We start from the raw sequence: 25,069 nt of genomic DNA, 5'->3' as shown, positions 1-25,069 counted from the left end.
CTCCCCCTGGTACGCCGTCCTTATCAGGACCGCGCAGGCTCGAGCCAGTGGCGTGGTACCAGAGCCAGAGCCAGTGCTGGTCTGGACTCTGGGTACCGGGCCCGACTGACCAGTGTCGGGCCAAGATAGCCTCCCCTAGCCCATTAGTGGAGGACTCAGAGGCAGGCTAGGGTTAGCTAGAGAGGTGTGTCCTCAGATAGACGGGTGAGGGGGCCGATACCCCCTCAAATGTGTATGTCACAACGTTGGTGTTAAATAAACAAGTGTGCCTCCAACTCCGGTGTGAACGAGTCGTGAGCGTTACTACAATTGTAAGAGGAGGTTTTTAACTCCACCCCCCACCCCGCCCCGCGCCCTCCCTGCCCCGCTTCTCTGGCAATGAAACAGGAGGAGGAGTTGTGTTGAGAGATGTTCAAATGTCGAGTGAGAAACACTTTGGCAAGGAATGATGATGGTGGGGGGGGGGCGGTGATGGTGGGGGGGGGGGCGGTGATGGTGGGGGGGGAGCGGTGATTGGGGGGGCCGGTGATGGGGAGTGGTGATGGGGGGGGGGAGTGGTGATGGGGGGGGGGAGTGGTGATGGGGGGGGGTCGGTGATAGTGGGGGGTCGGTGATGGGGAGTGGTGATGGGGGGGGGGGCGGTGATGATGGGGGGTCGGTGAAGGGGGGGGGGGGCGGTGATGGGGAGTGGTGATGGGGGGCGGGGGCGGTGATGGTGGGGGGGGGCGGTGATGGGGAGAGGTGATGGGGGGGGGAGCGGTGATGGGGGAGGAGCGGTGATGGGGGAGGAGCGGTGATGGCGGGGGGGTGACCGGTTGGTGTAAGATTGGGAAGTGGTCATTCGGAGTCCGAACCCGACCTCCGTCACCGGCTGTGATGAAGCTTCACCGTGATCGCCCCCCCCAACCCCCCCACCACCCCACCACCCCCCCCACCACCCCCCCCCACCACCCCCCCACCACTCCCCCACCACTCCCCCACCACCCCCCCCACCACCCCCCCCACCACCCCCCACCACCACCCCCCCACCACCTCCCCACCACCCCTGATAATGTCGGACGCCGGACAATCGGGACCATCTGCCGCAAGTGACAATTACACTGGTCAACACACTTTTCCTTTTTTTGTCTATCACATCACAAGGGAGAAACACAACCAGATGTGGAATCGGCACCCTGAAATGAGTCTAAAACAGCTGCAAAAGTCCAGGGCAGAATTTTTTTTTTTTTGACCAGTGTTATTCGTGCGCGAACACCTTTAACAAAGGAGGACACCCCTCCCCCTCCTCCGCCCCCCCCCCCCAGGTTCGGCAACAAGGAGGACTACATGGCGTTCATGAACGACTTCCTGGAGCAGGAGTGGGTGAACATGAAGCGCTACCTGGCGGAGATGTCCAACGCTGATTCGGGCCCCAACGCCGAAAGCTACGAGGGCTACATCGACTTGGGCCTGGAGATGTCCACCCTGCACACGCTGCTATCCGACGTGGTGGCCCAGGGAGACAAGGTTCGAGACGTCGTTAAGACCACATCGCTCGCCACGGACGGGTGTCACGGGGGGTTCCATCCCCAGGGGTTCCATCCCGGGACCCCCCACCGATGATGCCCGTCGCGTATTCGGGGGTTCCGCGTGTGTCTTGTCTTTTTTTAAAAATCCTTTATATTAAGTTCACTTGCTTGCTTGCTTGCGCGCTTTTACGACCGTGCAAATCTTTCGGTCGTTTTTAAATCCTTTATATTAAGTTCACTTGCTTGCTTGCGTGCTTAGGACCGTGCAAATCTTTCGGTCGTTTTTTAACCCACTTCCCGTGATCCAATCGAGCTGACATTTTGCACACAGACTCGTTGTGCGTGACAATTGATTTTCGTGAAAAAAATTTTTTCCAAAATTTTACACTTTTTAGGTTAAAAAAAATTATATTTAATTACCAATTGCTTGATGGTGGCAGGCAATTTATCTGACCCATAGGTGGCAGCCATCTGAAGCCAGAGGACGAGAGGACGCTAGCCGCCCGTTTCAAAGACCAATGTGGGCTGGGTTGTGGCCCATTGAACACGCATATAAAGGATTTATAGTGAAGTGACGTTAGGTATAGAATGAAAGAAATTAAATGGCGACGTTTCGATTGCAACACCGGCAATCCGTCATCAGGTGGTGAAAACCACGGCAATAATTTTTGCTGCTGAAGGGGACTTCAAATCTCGATTCCTACCGCCACGTTTAGAAGCAACGTTCGTCCTCGCCGCGTTCAGGGTGTCTGTGGCTGCCGCGGTTTTGATTTTTTACCGATTTTAGTAATTCGACGTTAATGGTGATGACGGTTGTGGCCGAAGACGATGTTGACGATGGCGATGTCCACAGTGATAATGATGGCTACGGTGATGACGATGATGACGATGATGACGATGATGACGATGATGATGGTGCACACAGTGATAATGATGGCTACGGTGATGACGATGATGATGACAGTGATGGTGCACACAGTGATAATGGTAGCTACGGTGATGACGATGATGATGACGATGATGATGGTGCACACAGTGATCATGGTAGCTACGGTGATGACGATGATGATGACGATGATGATGATGGTGCACACAGTCATCATGGTAGCTACGGTGATGACGATGATGATGACGATGATGATGATGGTGCACACAGTGCTAATAGTAGCTACGGTGATGACGATGATGATGATGACGATGATGATGATGACGATGATGATGGTGCACACAGTGATCATGGTAGTTATGGTGATGACGATGATGATGATGACGATGATGATGGTGCACACAGTGATAATGATGGCTACGGTGATGACGATGATGATGATGACGATGATGATGGTGCACACAGTGATAATGGTAGCTACGGTGATGACGATGATGATGATGACGATGATGATGATGATGCACACAGTGATCATGGTAGTTATGGTGATGACGATGATGATGATGACGATGATGATGATGGTGCACACAGTGATCATGGTAGTTATGGTGATGACGATGATGATGATGACGATGATGATGGTGCACACAGTGATAATGGTAGCTACGGTGATGACGATGATGACGATGATGATGACGATGATGATGGCGATGCCCACAATAATAATGATAACTACTACGATGATGATGAACAATGACGATGATGTCCACAATTGTAATGATGACTACGGTGACGATGAAGACCGTAATGATCACCGTGACGATCACCGTGACGATGAAGACCACGACGATCACCGTGACGATCACCGCGACGATCACCGTGACGATGAAGACCTCGACGATCACCGTGACGATCACCGCGACGATCACCGTGACGATGAAGACCACGACGATCACCGTGACGATCACCGTGACGATCACCGTGACGATCACCGTGACGATGAAGACCGTGACCATCACCGTGACGATCACCGTGACGATCACCGTGACGATGAAGACCACGACGATCACCGTGACGATCACCGTGACGATCACCGTGACGATGAAGACCGTGACCATCACCGTGACCATCACCGTGACGATCACCGTGACGATGAAGACCACGACGATCACCGTGACGATCACCGTGACCATCACCGTGACGATCACCGTGACGATGAAGACCACGACGATCACCGCGACGATCACCGCGGCAACAACGGCCGCCACTACCGCTGACGTGACCCCCGCCTGCCCAACCCCCGCCCCCCCCCCCCCACCAGACCACGGTGGCCAAGCTGGGCCCTCTGCCGAGGATCTTGTCCGACATCAGCTCGGCCCTCTCGCCCGGCTCCCGCGTGGGGGTCCCGGCGTGCGACGCTGCCACGGCCGGGGTGGGGGGCCGCCCCCCCCCGCTGGTGTCGACCGTGCCCGGTCTGGGCAGCACCAGTCTGGCGTCGGGCCTGCACCGCATCTTGGAGGACAGCGATGTGTTCGGGTACGGCGGGGGGGTCGTGCTCTCTCGGCGGCGGTGTGGCGTGATCGGCTTCATCACACGTATCGTCGTCGTTGTCATCGTCGTTGGTTGTGTCATCATCATCTTCATCGCCGTCATCGTCATCATCGTTGTCATCATTGTGGTCGGTGTGTCATCATCATCTTCATCGCACGTATCGTTATCGCCGTCATCATCATCGTCATCATCATCGTCTTCATCACACGTATTAACATTGTCGTCGGTGTGTCATCTTCATCGTACGTATCGTCATCAGCGACATCATCGTCGGTGTGATGATGACCTCATTGTCGTCGGTTGTGTCATCATCATCTTCATCGCACGTATCGTCACCATCGTCATCGTCGTTGTCATCATCGTGGTCGGTGTGCTGTCATCATCTTCATCGCACGTATCGCCACCAGCGGCGTCATCATCGTCGGTGTGATGATGACCTCATTGTCGTCGGTGTGTCATCATCGTCTTCATCGCACGTATCATCACCATCGTCGTCATCGTCGTCATCGTCATCATCATCTTCATCACACGTATCGTCACCATCGTCGTCATCTTCACCTTCGTCGTTGTCGGTGTGTCATCATCATCTTCATCGCACGTATCATCATCGTCGTCATCGTCGTTGTCATCATCGTGGTCGGTGTGTCATCATCATCTTCATCGCACGTATCATCATCGTCGTCATCGTCGTTGTCATCATCGTGGTCGGTGTGTCATCATCATCTTCATCGCACGTATCATCATCGTCGTCATCGTCGTTGTCATCATCGTGGTCGGTGTGTCATCATCATCTTCATCGCACGTATCATCACCGTCGTCACGATCAAAAGCAGCACCACAGTTGCAGCGTATGCTCGCGGGGACAACAACAAAAACAACCCAACGCGTTCACAAACAAACACACCGCACACACACAAATCCACTCGTTCCAACCGTTAATCATCTCGCTTATTTCTTGTTGACCTCTTCACCCCCCCCCCCCCGCCAGGTTCACGCGTCTCCCGTCGCCCACGCAGGAAAACCGCGAGGCCTTCTTCGTGACGCGCACGGAGGCCGCCCCCCGCTCCGTCTCCCCGCCCGGCCGCCCCCTCGCTCCCAACTCCTCCACCACCTCTTCCTCGTGTGGAGTGAACCCCTCCTCCCCTCTTCCTCCGCCACCTCCTCTACCTCCGCTGCTGCTCTCAGCTCTCCCGGCAGGCTCCGGGCCGGCGGCCGCAGTTGCCCACCTCCCACCCGGCTCGGCCGCCACCATGCAGATCAACGACGGCAAGCATCACCATCATCAGCATCAGCAGCAGCAGCATCAGCAGCAGCAGCAGCAGTACCCCGTGTCGCAGGCAAGATCAAAGCCGGCCCGATCGACAAACAGCAACACGGTGCAGCACAAGAGGATGGAGGTTCATGCGCCCGCGTCACTCGTCGAGCATACCAGGTGATCGGTTTTAACTTTCTCTCTGTGCGTGCGTGTGTGTGTGCGTGTGTGCGTGTGTGCGTGTGTGTGCGTGCGTGTGCGTGTGTGTGTGCGTGTGCGTGCGTGTGTGTGTGCGTGCTTGTGCGTGCGTGTGTGTGCGTGTGTGTGTGCGTGCGTGTGCGTGCGTGTGTGTGCGTGTGTGTGTGCGTGCGTGTGCGTGCGTGTGTGTGCGTGTGTGTGTGCGTGTGTGTGTGCGGCAAAACAACCTCCTACCTCCTCGCGGTGCCGGACGGGCAACACTGTCGTGGGCAGTGCTGTGGGGGGAGGGCCAATGCCCATTGGCCTCTCCCCTCATGGCGTCTGTGACCACCACAGTGGCTAAACGGGGGCTCTGGACGGGTGCGAGGGGCTGGTAACCCCTCCACCTTCAATTAACCACCACTAAACTACGAATTAAACATAAACCTGTAATTAATAAGCTTGTGCCGGAGGCCCCGGGGGGTCAGGCTTTTATGACGTCTCCTGGCCAAACCCCATTTGGCGGAGCCAGGAGATTGAATTTTAACCCTCGGGGCTTCTCCAGAAACAACGAAAAACCATTGCGGATGGCCACGTGGAATGTTCGAACGCTCACTGCGGAGGAGAGGCTGCCACTCCTCTGTCGGGAGCTGGACCGGTACCGCCTGGATCTCTGTGGCATTCAGGAGGTCCGGTGGACCGGTTCTGGCTCCTGCCACCATGAGGGGTGGACAGTCCTCTACTCGGTGCAGGAGACTGCCAAACAACAGGGTGTGGCTCTTCTTCTGAACAAAAGAATGAAGGGGGCGTGGGAGCGTGGCGGTGAGGTGTGGGAAGCTGTAAGCCCCAGGATACTTTGGGCTCGCCTTCCCATCAACCAGAGGCGAGGAGTGGTGGTCGTGGTTACTTATGCCCCCACCGAAGACGAACATCCGTGGAGGGATGCAGGCAAAGCCGATGAGTCGGACGCTTTCTATGACCTCCTGTCACAGGTGCTGGCTAAAGTGGCCACTCGGGACAGAGTCATCTTGTTGGGTGACTTCAATGCCCGAGTTGGTCATGATGCTGGCACCTGGTCTGGAGTGATTGGAAGGCATGGGCCAGATCAGCTCAATAATAACGGTAGGAGGCTGCTAGATTTTTGTGCAGCCCATGGGCTTGTAATTACCAACACGCTCTTCCGGCATCGGCGCATCCACACAACATCATGGATGCATGCCGGGTCCAAGCAAGAACATCTGCTGGACTACATAGTGACGGACCAGCGGATGCGAGCCCATGTCCTTGACACCAGGACCTACCGTGGAGCTGATCTGCCCTCTGACCATCGACTAGTCATCTGTAAGATGCGCCTGCCATTCTTCCACTCCGGTGGTGGGTGTACACCCAGGATCCCATTCCAACCAAAAGTGGCCTGGTCTAAGTTAGCTGATGAAAGTTGCAAGCGAGAATTTCATCATCGCTTGCAGCTGGGGTTGGCATCGTCCCCCACTCCACCTGATGTCGAGGGTAAATGGGCGGGGTTTAAGACTGTGACTCATGCAGCTGCAATGGCTGCTTTGGGTACGCGGTCCAGACCTCCCCGGGAACCCTGGCTGACGGAGGAGGTGTTCAGGTTAATTGAGAAAAAGCGACAGGCCCACTCTCATCGCCTACAGCATCCCACGTCAGAGAATGAGGAGGTTTACCGCAGCCTTCGCTCGGAGGTTCGGAGAGCCGTAAGGCGCTGTAAGGATGGGTGGTGGTCGCGGGTTGCTGAGGAGATGGAGTCTGCCTCAGTGGCCCGCGATCACAAATCACTATTTAACTCCATCAAAAAAGTAACCTGCAGCGCCACACCTATTACCATCATTAGAGGAAAAAACGGTGATCCAATCTCCGACCCCCAGGAACTGGTTTGCAGATTTGCTGAGCATTTTTGTGAGGTCCTGGGGGAGGGAAAATCTCTCAGCCAGGAAAACATCATGGCACAAAGTGGGGATAACCCTGCTGAGGCTGCGGTGCCTCAAATATTGGAAGAGGTCACCCCCTGTGAGTGGCTGGCTGAGGTACCAGCTGTTGAGGAAGTACTGAGGGCGATCCGGAGTCTGAGACCAGGGAAGGCACCGGGCAGAGATGATCTCCCAAGCGAAATGCTGAGGGAGGGTGGCGTTTGTGCACAGACTGCCCTATATGACATCATAACAACAGTCTGGACCACTGGACGGGTTCCGCAGGACTGGAAGGATGCCCTGGTGGTCCCCCTCTTTAAGAAGGGGGACCGTACCGACTGTAACAACTACAGGGGCATCTCACTCCTCAGTGTGCCGGGTAAGGTCCTGGCAAGGATTATTCAACATCGCCTTGCTAGGCACGCTGAGGAGAGGCTTGCGGAGCCCCAATGCGGTTTCAGGAAAGGGCGGTCCTGCACAGATGCCATATTTTCTGTCCGTCTGCTACAGCAGAGGTGTAGGGAATTCCAAAAAGACCTACATCTCTGCTTTATTGACCTGGTCAAGGCCTATGATACCATCAGTCGGACTGGGCTCTGGGTTGTTCTTCGTGCTTTCGGAGTCCCTGACCCTCTGCTCACGATCATTAAGGACCTTCATGATGGTGAGCGGGCCCGGGTAAAACTACGTGGCCGGGAGTCGGAGCCTTTCCCTGTACACCTTGGGGTGCGACAGGGATGTCCTCTGGCTCCCACATTATTTAACATCTATTTCGACTGCGTAGTTCGTGAAGCCTTCAATAGCTGTACCGGGGGAATTACCATTTGGTACAGATATAATGGGAGGCTGATCGACGCCCGGGTGCGATCAAGGGATGGCTCCCTATTGGTCAACCACGTTATGTATGCCGATGATTTGGTAATAGCTGCTCATTCAGAAGAGGAGTTGGAGACGCTGCTGCTGAGACTGGAGCGTGCCACTAAGAGGTGGGGCCTTACCATCAGCCCCACCAAAACTAAGCACCTGCCTGGGTATTTTGTACCATCTGGCACTCCACCCCCACAACTCCCAATCGGTGATGGGGCAGTTGTGGAGAGAGTGGAGAGTTTCCCATACCTGGGCAGTGTGCTTATGACCGGCTCCAGTTTATCAGCAGAGGTCTCACTCCGAATCAGTCGAGCGGCAATATCTTTTCGTCGGTTGCGTAACGCTGTGTGGAAGCTACCTGGTCTGTCGCTCCGCACGAAGCTTCAGGTCTTCTCGGCCACGGTCATTCCCTCCCTTCTCTACGCTTGCGAAACGTGGACCCCCCTAGTGGAGCATCTTCGCCGGTTGGAAACATTTAGGCTGGCCTGCCTACGATCCATCCTGGGTTTGACCAGGCTGGATTGTGTGAGGAGCTCACAAGTCCTTGAAAGATCTGGGCAAAGTCCTATCAGTGAGCCTCTCCGGCAGGCAAGGCTGCGTTGGCTGGGTCATGTAGCCCGCATGCCCAGCCACCGCATGCCTAAACAGCTTTTGTTCGGCCGGATCGAGGGGGCTAAACGGGCGCGGCACGGGCTAGAGAAGAGATGGAGTGATGTGGTACAGGAGGACGTGGAGCTGAGTGGACTTGCCGATGACTGGTACCAGCGGTGTCAAGATCGGCCTCAGTGGAGGAGGCTCGTGAAGGACGCTACTGGGCAGTTGGAGGCAGTCGCCCTCCAACAACAACGGAGGGCGGAGGAGCGACGCTCACAACAACGAGCGGAGCGCCGGGTGGCTAAAGCACAGCAAGTTGGCACAGTAGGGGGCACAGGTGGTGCATCAGCCAGTCGTCTCGGTCATCTCGGTCAGTCGACCCGTGGCACCTGCTGGGTCTGCCCCGTGACCTCCTGCCAGCGGGCGTTCGACACTTCACGTGGCCTCAGGGTGCACATGGCCTGGCACAAGCGTCGTGGTGACGTCACCGCCACTTAGTGGCGAATGGCGGTTGTTGTTGTTGTGTGTGTGCGTGCGTGTGTGTGCGTGCGTGTGTGCGTGCGTGTGCGTGCGTGTGCGTGCGTGTGTGTGCGTGCGTGTGTGTGCGTGCGTGGGGAGCGGTAGTGTAGTGGTTAGCGCTACGCTGCGCTACGAACCTGGCGACCCGAGTTCGATTCCCGCTCACGGCTAACACCCAGTGGCGATTATCTGAACCGGTCCTGGACCCCCCCTAGGTCGACTCAGCCTTAAATGAGTACCCGGTGCGGTGTGTAAACATCGCCACTGGGGAGACAAAGGCGGTCGGGCGTGGTGCTGGCCACCCACCCCCTCGTGTACCGTTCCGGCCTTCATAGGTGCTCGCTAACAGCACTTGCCCCTACAGTCTGCTAAGGCTACACGGGGGATCTTTGTGTGCGTGCGTGGGTGCACGTGTGCGTGACGATTATTTAACCGAATCGGTCCTGGGCCTGCCCTAGGTCGACTCAGCCTGAAATGAGTACCCGGTGCGGTGAGTAGTAAACGTCGCCACTGGGGGTCGTGACGGCCTTCGTAGCTGCTGCTGCTGCTGCTACTCGCTAACAGCACTTGCCCCAGCAGTCTGTTGCAGGCTACACGGGCGGGGAGGGGATCTTTGTCTTTGTGCATGCATGCGTGGGCGAGCCTGTGTGGGTGCGCAAGGGTGTGGTCGTGTGGGTGTTGGTGTGTGCGTGTGAGTGTGTGGGTGCGTTCGTGCGTGGGGGTTGGTGTGTGGGTGCGCTTGTGTTGATGTGTGTGCGTGTTGGTGCGTGGGTGTGGATGGGTGCGTGCGTGTTGGTGTGTGCGTGTAGGTGTGTGGGCGTGTGCGTGTGGATGTGTGCGTGTTGGTGTGCGTGTGCGTGCGTGTGTGTGTGTGCGTGTTGGTGTGTGTGTGCGTGCGTGTTGGTGTGTGGGCGTGTGCGTGTGGATGTGTGCGTGTTGGTGTGTGGGTGCGTGTGTGTGTTGGTGTGTGCTTGTTGGTGCGTGCGTGTGCGTGCGGGGGTGTGCGTATTGGTGTGTTGGTGCGTGCGTGTGGGTGCGTGCGTGTGGGTGCGTGCGTGTGGGTGTGTGCATGTGGGTGCGTGCGTGTGGGTGCGTGCGTGTGGGTGTGTGCGTGTGGGTGTGTGCGTGTGGGTGCGTGCGTGTGGGTGCGTGCGTGTGGGTGCGTGTGGGTGCGTGCGTGTGGGTGCGTGCGTGTGGGTGCGTGCGTGTGGGTGTGTGCATGTTGGTGTGTGCGTGTAGGTGTGTGGGCGTGTGCGTGTGGATGTGTGCGTGTTGGTGTGTGTGTGCGTGCGTGTGTGTGTGTGCGTGTTGGTGTGTGTGTGTGTGCGTGTTGGTGTGGGTGTTGGTGCGTGTTGGTGCGTGCGTGTAGGTGTGTGGGCGTGTGCGTGTGGATGTGTGCGTGTTGGTGTGTGGGTGCGTGCGTGTTGGTGTGGGTGTTGGTGCGTGTTGGTGCGTGCGTGTAGGTGTGTGGGCGTGTGCGTGTTGGTGTGTGCGTGTTGGTGTGTGTGTGCGTGTTGGTGCGTGTTGGTGCGTGCGTGTTGGTGCGTGTGGATGTGTGCGTGTTGGTGTGTGGGCGTGTGCGTGTGGATGTGTGCGTGTTGGTGTGTGGGTGCGTGCGTGTTGGTGTGGGTGTTGGTGCGTGTTGGTGCGTGCGTGTAGGTGTGTGGGCGTGTGCGTATGGATGTGTGCGTGTTGGTGTGTGGGTGCGTGCGTGTTGGTGTGTGCGTGTTGGTGTGTGTGTGCGTGCGTGTTGGTGTGTGCGTGTTGGTGTGTGGGCGTGTGCGTGTGCATGTGTGCGTGTTGGTGTGTGGGTGCGTGTGTGTTGGTGTGTGCGTGTTGGTGTGTGGGTGCGTGCGTGTTGGTGTGTGCGTGTTGGTGTGTGTGTGCGTGCGTGTTGGTGTGTGCGTGTTGGTGTGTGGGCGTGTGCGTGTGCATGTGTGCGTGTTGGTGTGTGGGTGCGTGCGTGTTGGTGTGTGCGTGTTGGTGTGGGTGTTGGTGCGTGTTGGTGCGTGCGTGTTGGTGTGTGGGCGTGTGCGTGTGGATGTGTGCGTGTTGGTGTGTGGGTGCGTGTGTGTGTTGGTGTGTGCTTGTTGGTGCGTGCGTGTGCATGCGGGGGTGTGCGTGTTGGTGTGTGCTTGTTGGTGCGTGCGTGTGCGTGCGGGGGTGTGCGTGTTGGTGCGTGCGTGTGCGTGCGGGGGTGTGCGTATTGGTGTGTTGGTGTGTGCGTGTTGGTGCGTGCGCGTGTGGGTGCGTGCGTGTGGGTGCGTGCATGTGGGTGCGTGTGGGTGTTGGTGTGTGGGTGTGTGCGTGTTGATGTGTGCGCGTGTTGGTGTGCGGGTATTGGTGCGTGCGTGCGCGCGCGTGCATGTGGGTGTGTGCGTGTTGGTGTGTGTGTGTGTGCGTGTTGGTGTGTGCGTGTTGGTGTGTGTGTGTGTGCGTGTTGGTGTGTGCGTGTTGGTGTGTGTGTGTGTGTGCGTGTTGGTGTGTGTGTGTGTGCGTGTTGGTGTGTGCGTGTTGGTGTGTGTGCGTGTTGGTGTGTGTGTGTGCGTGTTGGTGTGTGTGTGTGCGTGTTGGTGTGTGTGTGCGTGTTGGTGTGTGTGTGTGCGTGTTGGTGTGTGCGTGTTGGTGTGTGTGTGTGTGCGTGTTGGTGTGTGTGTGTGCGTGTTGGTGTGTGCGTGTTGGTGTGTGTGTGTGTGTGCGTGTTGGTGTGTGCGTGTTGGTGTGTGTGTGTTGGGGTGTTGTGGTGGTGCCTCCCACGTTGCGCACAGCGGTGGTGATCGGCGTTCCGTGTTCACTGGGTGGCCCATGACACGTGGCCAACATTTACTTAAGGAACGGAGGAAAAAAAAAAGAGAATAATTACAGTCATGGAATTGTGTTGAGAATTAAACAACACGTTTGTTTGTAAGTGAGAAAAAACCAACCGACGTGACGTTTCAACGGCAAAAGAAACTTGTTACTCAAAGCGCTAAATTCAGTCGTGAGGTCGTTCTTCAACGCTCGCCTGCTGTGAGTTGAGCTGAAACCATAATACGTTGACTTAGCACTGCCCATAGACTCAACACTGCCCATAGACTCAACACTGCACCATAGACTCAACACTGCACCATAGACTCAACACTGCACCATAGACTCAACACTGCACCATAGACTCAACACTGCACCATAGACTCAACACTGCCCATAGACTCAACACTGCACCATAGACTCAACACTGCCCATAGACTCAACACTGCACCATAGACTCAACACTGCCCATAGACTCAACACTGCACCATAGACTCAACACTGCCCATAGACTCAACACTGCACCATAGACTCAACACTGCCCATAGACTCAACACTGCACCATAGACTCAACACTGCCCATAGACTCAACACTGCACCATAGACTCAACACTGCCCATAGACTCAACACTGCACCATAGACTCAACACTGCCCATAGACTCAACACTGCACCATAGACTCAACACTGCCCATAGACTCAACACTGCACCATAGACTCAACACTGCCCATAGACTCAACACTGCCCATATACTCAACACTGCACCATAGACTCAACACTGCCCATAGACTCAACACTGCCCATAGACTCAACACTGCCCATAGACTCAACACTGCACCATAGACTCAACACTGCCCATAGACTCAACACTGCCCATAGACTCAACACTGCCCATAGACTCAACACTGCCCATAGACTCAACACTGCACCATAGACTCAACACTACCCATAGACTCAACACTGCACCATAGACTCAACACTGCCCATAGACTCAACACTGCCCATAGACTCAACACTGCCCATAGACTCAACACTACCCATAGACTCAACACTGCACCATAGACTCAACACTGCCCATAGACTCAACACTGCACCATAGACTCTGCACTGCACCATAGACTCAACACTGCACCATAGACTCAACACTACCCATAGACTCAACACTACCCATAGACTCAACACTGCCCATAGACTCAACACTGCCCATAGACTCAACACTGCACCATAGACTCAACACTACCCATAGACTCAACACTACCCATAGACTCAACACTGCCCATAGACTCAACACTGCACCATAGACTCAACACTACCCATAGACTCAACACTGCCCATAGACTCAACACTACCCATAGACTCAACACTGCCCATAGACTCAACACTGCCCATAGACTCAACACTGCCCATAGACTCAACACTACCCATAGACTCAACACTGCCCATAGACTCAACACTACCCATAGACTCAACACTGCCCATAGACTCAACACTGCCCATAGACTCAACACTGCACCATAGACTCTGCACTGCCCGTAGACTCAACACTGCCCATAGACTCAACACTACCCATAGACTCAACACTGCACCATAGACTCAACACTGCCCATAGACTCAACACTGCACCATAGACTCAACACTGCCCATAGACTCAACACTGCACCATAGACTCTGCACTGCCCGTAGACTCAACACTGCCCATAGACTCAACACTACCCATAGACTCAACACTGCCCATAGACTCAACACTGCACCATAGACTCAACACTGCACCATAGACTCAACACTGCCCATAGACTCAACACTACCCATAGACTCAACACTGCCCATAGACTCAACACTGCACCATAGACTCAACACTGCCCATAGACTCAACACTGCCCATAGACTCAACACTGCCCATAGACTCAACACTGCACCATAGACTCAACACTGCACCATAGACTCAACACTGCCCATAGACTCAACACTACCCATAGACTCAACACTGCCCATAGACTCAACACTGCCCATAGACTCAACACTGCCCATAGACTCAACACTGCACCATAGACTCAACACTGCCCATAGACTCAACACTGCTCATAGACTCAACACTGCACCATAGACTCAACACTGCCCATAGACTCAACACTGCTCATAGACTCAACACTGCCCATAGACTCAACACTACCCATAGACTCAACACTGCACCATAGACTCAACACTGCCCATAGACTCAACACTGCACCATAGAGTCAACACTGCCCATAGACTCAACACTGCACCATAGACTCAACACTGCCCATAGACTCAACACTGCCCATAGACTCAACACTGCCCGTAGACTCAACACTGCACCATAGACTCAACACTGCCCATATACTCAACACTGCACCATAGACTCAACACTGCCCATATACTCAACACTGCCCATAGACTCAACACTGCACCATAGACTCAACACTGCACCATAGACTCAACACTGCCCATATACTCAACACTGCACCATAGATTCAACACTGCCCATAGACTCAACACTGCCCATAGACTCAACACTGCCCATAGACTCAACACTGCCCATAGACTCAACACTGCACCATAGACTCAACACTGCTCATAGACTCAACACTGCCCATAGACTCAACACTGCACCATAGACTCAACACTGCCCATAGACTCAACACTGCCCATAGACTCAACACTGCACCATAGACTCAACACTGCCCATAGACTCAACACTGCACCATAGACTCAACACTGCTCATAGACTCAACACTGCCCATATACTCAACACTACCCATAGACTCAACACTGCACCATAGACTCAACACTACCCGTAGACTCAACACTGCCCATAGACTCAACACTGCCCATAGACTCAACACTGCCCATAGACTCAACACTGCCCATAGACTCAACACTGCCCATAGACTCAACACTGCCCATAGACTCAACACTGCACCATAGACTCAACACTGCCCATAGACTCAACACTGCCCATAGACTCAACACTGCTCATAGACTCAACACTACCCATAGACTCAACACTGCACCATAGACTCAACACTGACCATATACTCAACACTGCTCATAGACTCAACACTACCCATAGACTCAACACTGCCCATAGACTCAACACTGACCATATACTCAACACTGCTCATAGACTCAACACTGCACCATATACTCAACACTGCACCATAGACTCAACACTGCACCATAGACTCAACACTGCCCATAGACTCAACACCGCCCATCGACTCAACACTGCACCATAGACTCAACACTGCCCATAGACTCAACACTGCCCATAGACTCAACACTACCCATAGACTCAACACTGCCCATAGACTCAACACTGCACCATAGACTCAACACTGCCCATAGACTCAACACTGCCCATAGACTCAACACTGCCCATAGACTCAACACTGCACCATAGACTCAACACTGCACCATAGACTCAACACTGCCCATAGACTCAACACTACCCATAGACTCAACACTGCCCATAGACTCAACACTGCCCATAGACTCAACACTGCCCATAGACTCAACACTGCACCATAGACTCAACACTGCCCATAGACTCAACACTGCTCATAGACTCAACACTGCACCATAGACTCAACACTGCCCATAGACTCAACACTGCTCATAGACTCAACACTGCCCATAGACTCAACACTACCCATAGACTCAACACTGCACCATAGACTCAACACTGCCCATAGACTCAACACTGCACCATAGACTCAACACTGCCCATAGACTCAACACTGCACCATAGACTCAACACTGCCCATAGACTCAACACTGCCCATAGACTCAACACTGCCCGTAGACTCAACACTGCACCATAGACTCAACACTGCCCATATACTCAACACTGCACCATAGACTCAACACTGCCCATATACTCAACACTGCCCATAGACTCAACACTGCACCATAGACTCAACACTGCACCATAGACTCAACACTGCCCATATACTCAACACTGCACCATAGATTCAACACTGCCCATAGACTCAACACTGCCCATAGACTCAACACTGCCCATAGACTCAACACTGCCCATAGACTCAACACTGCACCATAGACTCAACACTGCTCATAGACTCAACACTGCCCATAGACTCAACACTGCACCATAGACTCAACACTGCCCATAGACTCAACACTGCCCATAGACTCAACACTGCACCATAGACTCAACACTGCCCATAGACTCAACACTGCACCATAGACTCAACACTGCTCATAGACTCAACACTGCCCATAGACTCAACACTACCCATAGACTCAACACTGCACCATAGACTCAACACTACCCGTAGACTCAACACTGCCCATAGACTCAACACTGCCCATAGACTCAACACTGCCCATAGACTCAACACTGCCCATAGACTCAACACTGCCCATAGACTCAACACTGCCCATAGACTCAACACTGCACCATAGACTCAACACTGCCCATAGACTCAACACTGCCCATAGACTCAACACTGCTCATAGACTCAACACTACCCATAGACTCAACACTGCACCAAAGACTCAACACTGACCATATACTCAACACTGCTCATAGACTCAACACTACCCATAGACTCAACACTGCCCATAGACTCAACACTGACCATATACTCAACACTGCTCATAGACTCAACACTGCACCATATACTCAACACTGCACCATAGACTCAACACTGCACCATAGACTCAACACTGCCCATAGACTCAACACCGCCCATCGACTCAACACTGCACCATAGACTCAACACTGCCCATAGACTCAACACTGCCCATAGACTCAACACTGCCCATAGACTCAACACCGCCCATCGACTCAACACTGCACCATATACTCAACACTGCACCATAGACTCAACACTGCACCATAGACTCAACACTGCCCATAGACTCAACACCGCCCATAGACTCAACACTGCACCATAGACTCAACACTGCCCATAGACTTAACACTGCCCATAGACTCAACACTGTCCATAGACTGAACACAGCCCATAGACTCAACACTGCCCATAGACTCAACACTGCCCATAGACTCAACACTGCCCATTGACTCAACACTGCCCATTGACTCAACACTGCCCATAGACTCAACACTGCCCGTAGACTCAACACTACCCATAGACTCAACACTGCCCATAGACTCAACACTGCACCATAGACTCAACACTGCCCATAGACTCAACACTGCCCATAGACTCAACACTGCACCATAGACTCAACACTGCCCATAGACTCAACACTGCACCATAGACTCAACACTGCCCATAGACTCAACACTGCCCATAGACTCAACACTGCACCATAGACTCAACACTGCACCATAGACTCAACACTGCCTATAGACTCAACACTGCCCATAGACTCAACACTGCCCATAGACTCAACACTGCCCATAGACTCAACACTGCCCATAGACTCAACACTGCACCATAGACTCAACACTGCCCATAGACTCTATCCACTGCTGGATGAAGGCCTTCCACATTCGTCGACATCTCTCGAGGTCCCGCGATGTTGACGATCCAACGCAGCGTCCGCGCGAGCCGGTCGCGGTTTGACTCTCGTTATTTTTTTGGTCTTTTCAGCACGCATTCTTTTTATCATCATTATTATTCGTTAACACTTTTTTGTTGAGAATTTTTTTTCATTCCATTTCATTCACGCGAACTTATTTTGAATCTCGCAATTTTGGCCGAGAAAGAGTACGGGGCTGGGGCGGGGGGGGGCAGGGCATGAGAAACGTTCGCTAATTTCTGCGGACGTCACAGATCTTAGAGAGAGAGAGAGATTTGACTCTCTCGTGCATAGCGACTCTCCCTGCCCTCTGTTTGAACGACCGGGAGTTGGAAACCCCCGCTTGGTGTACGCTTCCTCGTCCCCATCCTGCCGGAAACAGCAAAGCGTTGCACGGACACCAGGCCTGAAGCGAGAGTCGCGAAAAAATATAATCCATAAAAAAGAGAGAGATGGGTGGCAATGTGGCAAATGCGCCGGTGGCATCTTTAAAATAACAAATAATTATCGGCGGAGAAATTCGATCGGTCCTTCGCTGTTGTGACGAGATCAAAGGGGTGTCCGTGGTAAGGTTGAAAGTTCAAAATGGGATTTAATTTTCAAAAGTTGCGGTGGGTTGAAAAGGGATGTCACGATGAGGTTGAAAGGTCACGATTGGGCGGGGGGGGGGGCTTGTTGGAAAGTGGTGGAGGCAGAAAGCGAAAGGTTTTGGTTTTAAGTGAGTTGAAAGTTGATGCTAGGCAGATTGAAAGATGGCTCGTTTGTGAGTTTAAACAGTCGTGTTGGGTCGAAATGATTTTGGCTGTTTCTCAAGTTGAGCGTGAGTATAAAAATCATGTCAGGGTCGAAGAAAATCATTAAAAAAATTGAAATCGATATCATGGCGTGCTAAGTTAAAAGAAGTCACGGCGAAGGGTTTGAACGTTGACGGCAGGTTTCAGAGATCATGGCGCGATGGGATTCCGCGACTGGTCGTATAAAATATCAACACGCGATTACTCGCTTGCAGAATTGTATTTTATTGAAAAAAGTGACGAAAGATGGCGGCAATCTTTTTTAAAGTGGTGGCAGATGTAATAAAAAATGGCTGCAATGGTTGTTGAATATGGTGGCGGATTTCTTAAATGGCAGCGGATTGAAAAGTGGCTTGGATTTTGAAGAAGTATGTAAATTGGCGGCCGAATTTAAGATATTAAATGGCGACGGGCGGTTGACAAAATGGCGGCCAGTCCATTTCAAAATGGCGGCGGTGGCGGCAGCGGCGGCGATTTGCTAAAACAAAAAAAACAATTGCGACGATCTTATTCATAAGGCCCCCCCGTTGCCGTGCGCTTGTAGGGACACACCCGGGAGGGCGGCAGGCGTAATGGGAGGCGGCCTACAACCGCTGTCCTTTCACAACCCGCTCTTCCACCTGGGAGGGGACGCCACGGATGTCTCTCCGGGCGACAGGCAGCCTCCCCCCGTGTGCCCTGCCGCCGCCGCTTCTGCCACGTCTACCGCGGCTGGAATTGGGCATGACTGCAGTTCCGAGTGCCTGAGGTATATACGCCGTGACGAGATGGGACTGACGACTCCCGCGCTCTACCCGCGCCCATCGCTCTCTTATTTTTTTATTACGATCAGAGGAAACAAGAAGATGCTCGGTGTATTCGGCACTTAGCTTTGTTCATCATTTCGTAAATATATATTTTTTTTAACGTAGCTTTTTGTAAACCCCCACCTCTCGCTCACTCTCTCACTCACTCTCTCGCACACTCTCTCGCTCTCTCTCTGTCTCTCTCGCTCACTCTCTCTCTCGCTCACTCTCTCGCTCACTCTCTCTCGCTCACTCTCTTGCTCACTCTCTCGCTCACTCTCTCGCTCACTCTCTGTCTCTCTCGCTCACTCTCTCGCTCACTCTCTCGCTCACTCTCTCTCGCTCACTCTCTCGCTCACTCTCTGTCTCTCTCGCTCTCTCGCTCACTCTCTCTCTGTCTCTCTCGCTCACTCTCTCTCTCGCTCACTCTCTCGCTCACTCTCTCTCGCTCACTCTCTTGCTCACTCTCTCGCTCACTCTCTCGCTCACTCTCTGTCTCTCTCGCTCTCTCTCTCGCTCACTCTCTCGCTCACTCTCTCTCGCTCACTCTCTTGCTCACTCTCTCGCTCACTCTCTCGCTCACTCTCTGTCTCTCTCGCTCACTCTCTCGCTCACTCTCTCGCTCACTCTCTCTCGCTCACTCTCTCGCTCACTCTCTCGCTCACTCTCTCGCTCACTCTCTCACCCACTCTCTCGCCCACTCTCTCGCCCACTCTCTCGCTCACTCTCTCGCTCACTCTCTCGCTCACTCTCTCGGTCACTCTCTCGCTCACTCTCTCACTCACTCTCTCGCTCACTCTCTCGGTCACTCTCTCGCTCACTCTCTCGCTCACTCTCTCGCTCACTCTCTCGGTCACTCTCTCGCTCACTCTCTCGCTCACTCTCTCGCTCACTCTCTCGCTCACTCTCTCGGTCACTCTCTCGGTCACTCTCTCGCCCACTCTCTCGCTCACTCTCTCGCTCACTCTCTCGGTCACTCTCTCGGTCACTCTCTCGCTCACTCTCTCGCTCACTCTCTCGCTCTCTCTCTCGCTCACTCTCTCGCTCACTCTCTCGCTCACTCTCTCGCTCTCTCGCTCGCTCACTCTCTCGCTCACTCTCTCGCTCACTCTCTCGCTCACTCTCTCGCTCACTCTCTCGGTCACTCTCTCGCTCACTCTCTCGCTCACTCTCTCGCTCACTCTCTCGGTCACTCTCTCGCTCACTCTCTCGCTCACTCTCTCGCTCACTCTCTCGCTCACTCTCTCGCTCACTCTCTCGCTCACTCTCTCGGTCACTCTCTCTCGCTCACTCTCTCACCCACTCTCTCGCCCACTCTCTCGCTCACTCTCTCGCTCTCTCGCTCACTCTCTCGCTCACTCTCTCGCTCTCTCTCTCGCTCACTCTCTCGCTCACTCTCTCGCTCACTCTCTGTCTCACTCTCTCGCTCACTCTCTCGCTCACTCTCTCGCTCACTCTCTCGCTCACTCTCTCGCTCACTCTCTCGCTCACTCTCTCGGTCACTCACTCGCTCACTCTCTCGCTCTCTCGCTCACTCTCTCGCTCACTCTCTCGCTCACTCTCTCGCTCACTCTCTCGGTCACTCTCTCGCTCACTCTCTCGCTCACTCTCTCGCTCACTCTCTCGCTCACTCTCTCGCTCACTCTCTCGCTCGCTCTCTCGCTCGCTCTCTCGCTCACTCTCTCGCTCACTCTCTCGCTCGCTCTCTCGCTCACTCTCTCGCTCGCTCTCTCGCTCATTCTCTCGCTCGCTCTCTCGCTCGCTCTCTCGCTCACTCTCTCGCTCTCTCTCTCGGTCACTCTCTCGGTCACTCTCTCGCTCACTCTCTCGCTCACTCTCTTGCCCACTCTCTCACCCACTCTCTCGCCCACTCTCTCGCTCACTCTCTCGCTCACTCTCTCGCTCACTCTCTCGCTCACTCTCTCGCTCACTCTCTCGCTCACTCTCTCGCTCACTCTCTCGCTCACTCTCTCGCTCACTCTCTCGCTCACTCTCTCGCCCACTCTCTCGCCCACTCTCTCGCCCACTCTCTCGCCCACTCTCTCGCCCACTCTCTCGCTCGCTCACTCTCTCGCTCACTCTCTCGCTCACTCTCTCGCTCACTCTCTCGCTCACTCTCTCGCTCACTCTCTCGCTCACTCTCTCGCTCACTCTCTCGCTCACTCTCTGTCTCTCTCTCTCTCTCTGCCTCTCTCTCACTCACGACGGGTTGTTCGTTGTTAGGCGTGCGCGCAGACGGGACAAGACGGACGTGTAGACAGACGGAGAGAGACAGACCGATGGAGAGAGACAGACAGAGACAGAACAGGGAGATGAATAGCCAGACAGGGAGACGTGTCAGGGAAGGTGTTTCCGCTTCGATATTTTTTGTTGGCTTTGTTAGTGTTGCTCTCATTGCCTTAGTTTTTTAATCGTTTTGTCGAGACTTGTCACAGATTCCAAGAACACAGGATGAGATGTTACCATCCTTTGTGCAAGCAACTTCCAAGAGTTCATGAACAGTGAGCCTGGTGAAATTTGGGGAGCGCATCGTCAGTAGTGAACCTTTGGTTCCCAGGGTGTTTCGGCCTTTCACACTATACACCCTCCCCAAAGGCGGCCAGCGACAGGGTGACCAATCCTACGCTTGCGTCCCATTCCCAATTAGTCATAGGAGTTGCCTTGCTGTTGATAGCCAACATCCCATTGGACTATGCATGGCAGGGGCGTCCTCCTCCCTGAGTCAAGCATCGTCGTGGCGAGTGTGAATCACGGCCCGGTGCTCCAACAACATTGAGAAGCACTACTGAGCAGAGCATCACGAAGCGCTCCGTGTGAACCCAGCGTCACAGCGTGTTTTGCGTGAGCTCGGCATCACAACGCGTTCCGTATTAGCCTGTAGGTCTCTGTGTGAGTCTATAGGTCTCTGTGTGAGTATAGGTCTCCGTATTAGCCTGTAGGTCTCTGTGTGAGTCTATAGGTCTCTGTGTGAGTATAGGTCTCCGTATTAGCCTGTAGGTCTCCGCATCAGTCTATAGATCTCCGTGTGAGTCTACTGGTCTCTGTGTGAGTTTGTAGCTCTCCGGGTGAGTCTATAGGTCTCTGTGTGAGTCTATAGATCTCTGTGTGAGTCTATAGGTCTCCGCATCAGTCTATAGATCTCCGTGTGAGTCTACTGGTCTCTGTGTGAGTTTGTCGGTCTCCAGGTGAGTCTATAGGTCTCCGTGTGAGTCAATAGATCTGCTTGTGAGTTTCTAGGTTTCTGCGTGAGTCTATAGGTCTCTGTGTGAGTCTATAGATCTCTGTGTGAGTCTATAGGTCTCCGTGTGAGTCTACTGGTCTCTGTGTGAGTCTATAGATCTGTGTGTAAGTCTATAGGTCGCCGTGTGAGTATGTAGGTCTCCGTGTGAGTCTATAGGTTATCCGTGTGAGTCTATAGGACTCAGTCTATAGGGCTCCGTATGAGCCTATAGGTCTCTGTGTGAGTCTATAGGTCTCTGTGTGAGTCTATAGATCTCTGTGTGAGTCTATAGATCTGCTTGTGAGTTTCTAGGTGTCTGTGTGAGTCTATAGATCTGTGTGTAAGTCTATAGGTCGCCATATGAGTCTGTAGGTCTCCGTGTGAGTCTATAGGTTTTCCGTGTGAGTCTACTGGTCTCTGTGTGAGTCTATAGATCTGTGTGTAAGTCTATAGGTCGCCGTGTGAGTCTGTAGGTCTCCGTGTGAGTCTATAGGTTATCCGTGTGAGTCTATAGGACTCAGTCTATAGGGCTCCGTATGAGCCTATAGGTCTCTGTGTGAGTCTATAGGTCTCTGTGTGAGTATAGGTCTCTGTGTGAGTCTATAGGTCTCCGCATCAGTGTATAGGTCTCCGTGTGAGTCTACTGGTCTCTGTGTGAGTCTATAGATCTGTTTGTGAGTTTATAGGTCTCTGTGTGAGTCTGTAGGTCTCTGTGTGAGTCTGTAGGTCTCCGTGTGAGTCTACTGGTCTCTGTGTGAGTCTATAGATCTGTTTGTGAGTTTATAGGTCTCTGTGTGAGTCTGTAGGTCTCTGTGTGAGTCTGTAGGTCTCTGTGTGAGTCTATAGGTCTCTGTGTGAGTCTATAGGTCTCTGTGTGAGTCTATATATCTCTGTGGGAGTCTATAGATGTGCTTGTGAGTTTATAGGTCTCTGTGTGAGTCTATAGATCTGCTTGTGAGTTTATAGGTCTCTGTGTGAGTTTATAGGTCTCTGTGTGAGTCTATAGGTCTCCGTGTGAGTCTATAGGTTATCCGTGTGAGTCTATAGGACTCTGTTACAGAGTCTATAGATCTCTGTGTGAGTCTATAGGTCTCTGTATAAGTTTATAGATCTCTGTGTGAATCTATAGATCTGTGTGTAAGTCTATAGGTCGCCATATGAGTCTGTAGGTCTCCGTGTGAGTCTATAGGTTTTCCGTGTGAGTCTACTGGTCTCTGTGTGAATCTATAGATCTGTGTGTAAGTCTATAGGTCGCCGTATGATTATGTAGGTCTCCGTTTGAGTCTTTTGGTCTCCTTGTGAGTCTATAGGTCTCTGTGTGATTCTATAGATCTCTGTGAGTCTGTAGGTCTCCGTGTGAGTCTATAGGTCTCTGTATGAGTCTATAGGTCTCTGTGTGAGTCTATAGATCTCTGTGTGAGTCTGTAGGTCTCTGTGTGAGTCTATAGTTCTCTGTGTGAGTCTATAGATCTCTGTGTGAGTCTATAGGTCTCTGTGTGAGTCTATAGGTCTCTGCGTGAGTCTGTAGGTCTCTGTGTGAGTCTATAGGTCTCTGTGTGAGTCTATAGGTCTCTGTGTGAGTCTATAGGTCTCTGTGTGAGTCTATAGATCTCTGTGTGAGTCTGTAGGTCTCCGTGTGAGTCTATAGGTTATCCGTGTGAGTCTATAGGACTCTGTTACAGAGTCTATAGATCTCTGTGTGAGTCTATAGGTCTCTGTATAAGTTTATAGATCTCTGTGTGAATCTATAGATCTGTGTGTAAGTCTATAGGTCGCCATATGAGTCTGTAGGTCTCCGTGTGAGTCTATAGGTTTTCCGTGTGAGTCTACTGGTCTCTGTGTGAATCTATAGATCTGTGTGTAAGTCTATAGGTCGCCGTATGATTATGTAGGTCTCCGTTTGAGTCTTTTGGTCTCCTTGTGAGTCTATAGGTCTCTGTGTGATTCTATAGATCTCTGTGAGTCTGTAGGTCTCCGTGTGAGTCTATAGGTCTCTGTATGAGTCTATAGGTCTCTGTGTGAGTCTATAGATCTCTGTGTGAGTCTGTAGGTCTCTGTGTGAGTCTATAGATCTCTGCGTGAGTCTATAGGTCGCCGTGTGAGTCTATAGGTCTCTGTGTGAGTCTATAGGTCTCTGCGTGAGTCTGTAGGTCTCTGTGTGAGTCTATAGGTCTCTGCACGAGCTAGAGTGGTTCTCCGTGCTGTGCTCCTCCCGTATCATAGGAAGAAAGACACATTTGAAAAGAAAGGACTTTCAAATTTATCGGAGCGGATCGGTCTCGTTTATTTGTTACTTTTTACATTGTGGGGGGGGGGGTGCTTTCCAAATCGATGGCCCGTGTTGGTCCTTCTGAGATTTCTTGACCTTTCCCTCTCTGCCAGCAATCCCAGGTTTTATGGATTTCCCCCCCTCCCCTCCCCCCCCCCTCCCCCCGGCTTGTAATCAAAAGGAGCGCGTTGACCTTGACGGATTGCGGTGACCGGGAGTTGAGGCCATCAAACCCCAGCGCTCACGAGGGCCTCGGTGCAATCTGGCGCTGCTGCTGATGCTGATACTGCTGCTGATGCTGCTGCTGCTGATGCTGTTGCTACTGCTACTGATGCTGCTGCTGCTGCTACTGCTGCTACTACTACTACTGCTGCTACTGCTGCTGATGCTGCTGCTA

The 25,069-nt window shown here is 53.2% G+C and overlaps 2 protein-coding genes across 2 annotated transcripts in view; one reads left to right on the top strand and one right to left on the bottom strand.

Annotated features, from left to right (window-relative positions):
- The window catches only part of TTLL11 (tubulin tyrosine ligase like 11), a 263,922-nt gene that overhangs the window by 128,210 nt on the left and 110,643 nt on the right, over positions 1-25,069 (bottom strand). The window lies entirely within an intron of this gene.
- LOC144951210 (disabled homolog 2-interacting protein-like) overlaps positions 1-25,069 on the top strand; it is a 75,274-nt gene that overhangs the window by 30,251 nt on the left and 19,954 nt on the right. Inside the window, 5 exon segments of the mRNA XM_078881359.1 lie at positions 1,305-1,506; positions 3,716-3,930; positions 4,934-5,377; positions 18,943-19,146; positions 21,964-21,972. Of these exon segments, the coding sequence (XP_078737485.1) occupies positions 1,305-1,506; positions 3,716-3,930; positions 4,934-5,377; positions 18,943-19,146; positions 21,964-21,972 (1,074 nt within the window).

The sequence above is a fragment of the Lampetra fluviatilis genome, chromosome 61 (assembly GCF_964198595.1).
Source record: "Lampetra fluviatilis chromosome 61, kcLamFluv1.1, whole genome shotgun sequence".
NCBI classification, from domain to species: domain Eukaryota; kingdom Metazoa; phylum Chordata; class Hyperoartia; order Petromyzontiformes; family Petromyzontidae; genus Lampetra; species Lampetra fluviatilis.
This window is presented reverse-complemented; position numbering and strand designations above follow the sequence as displayed.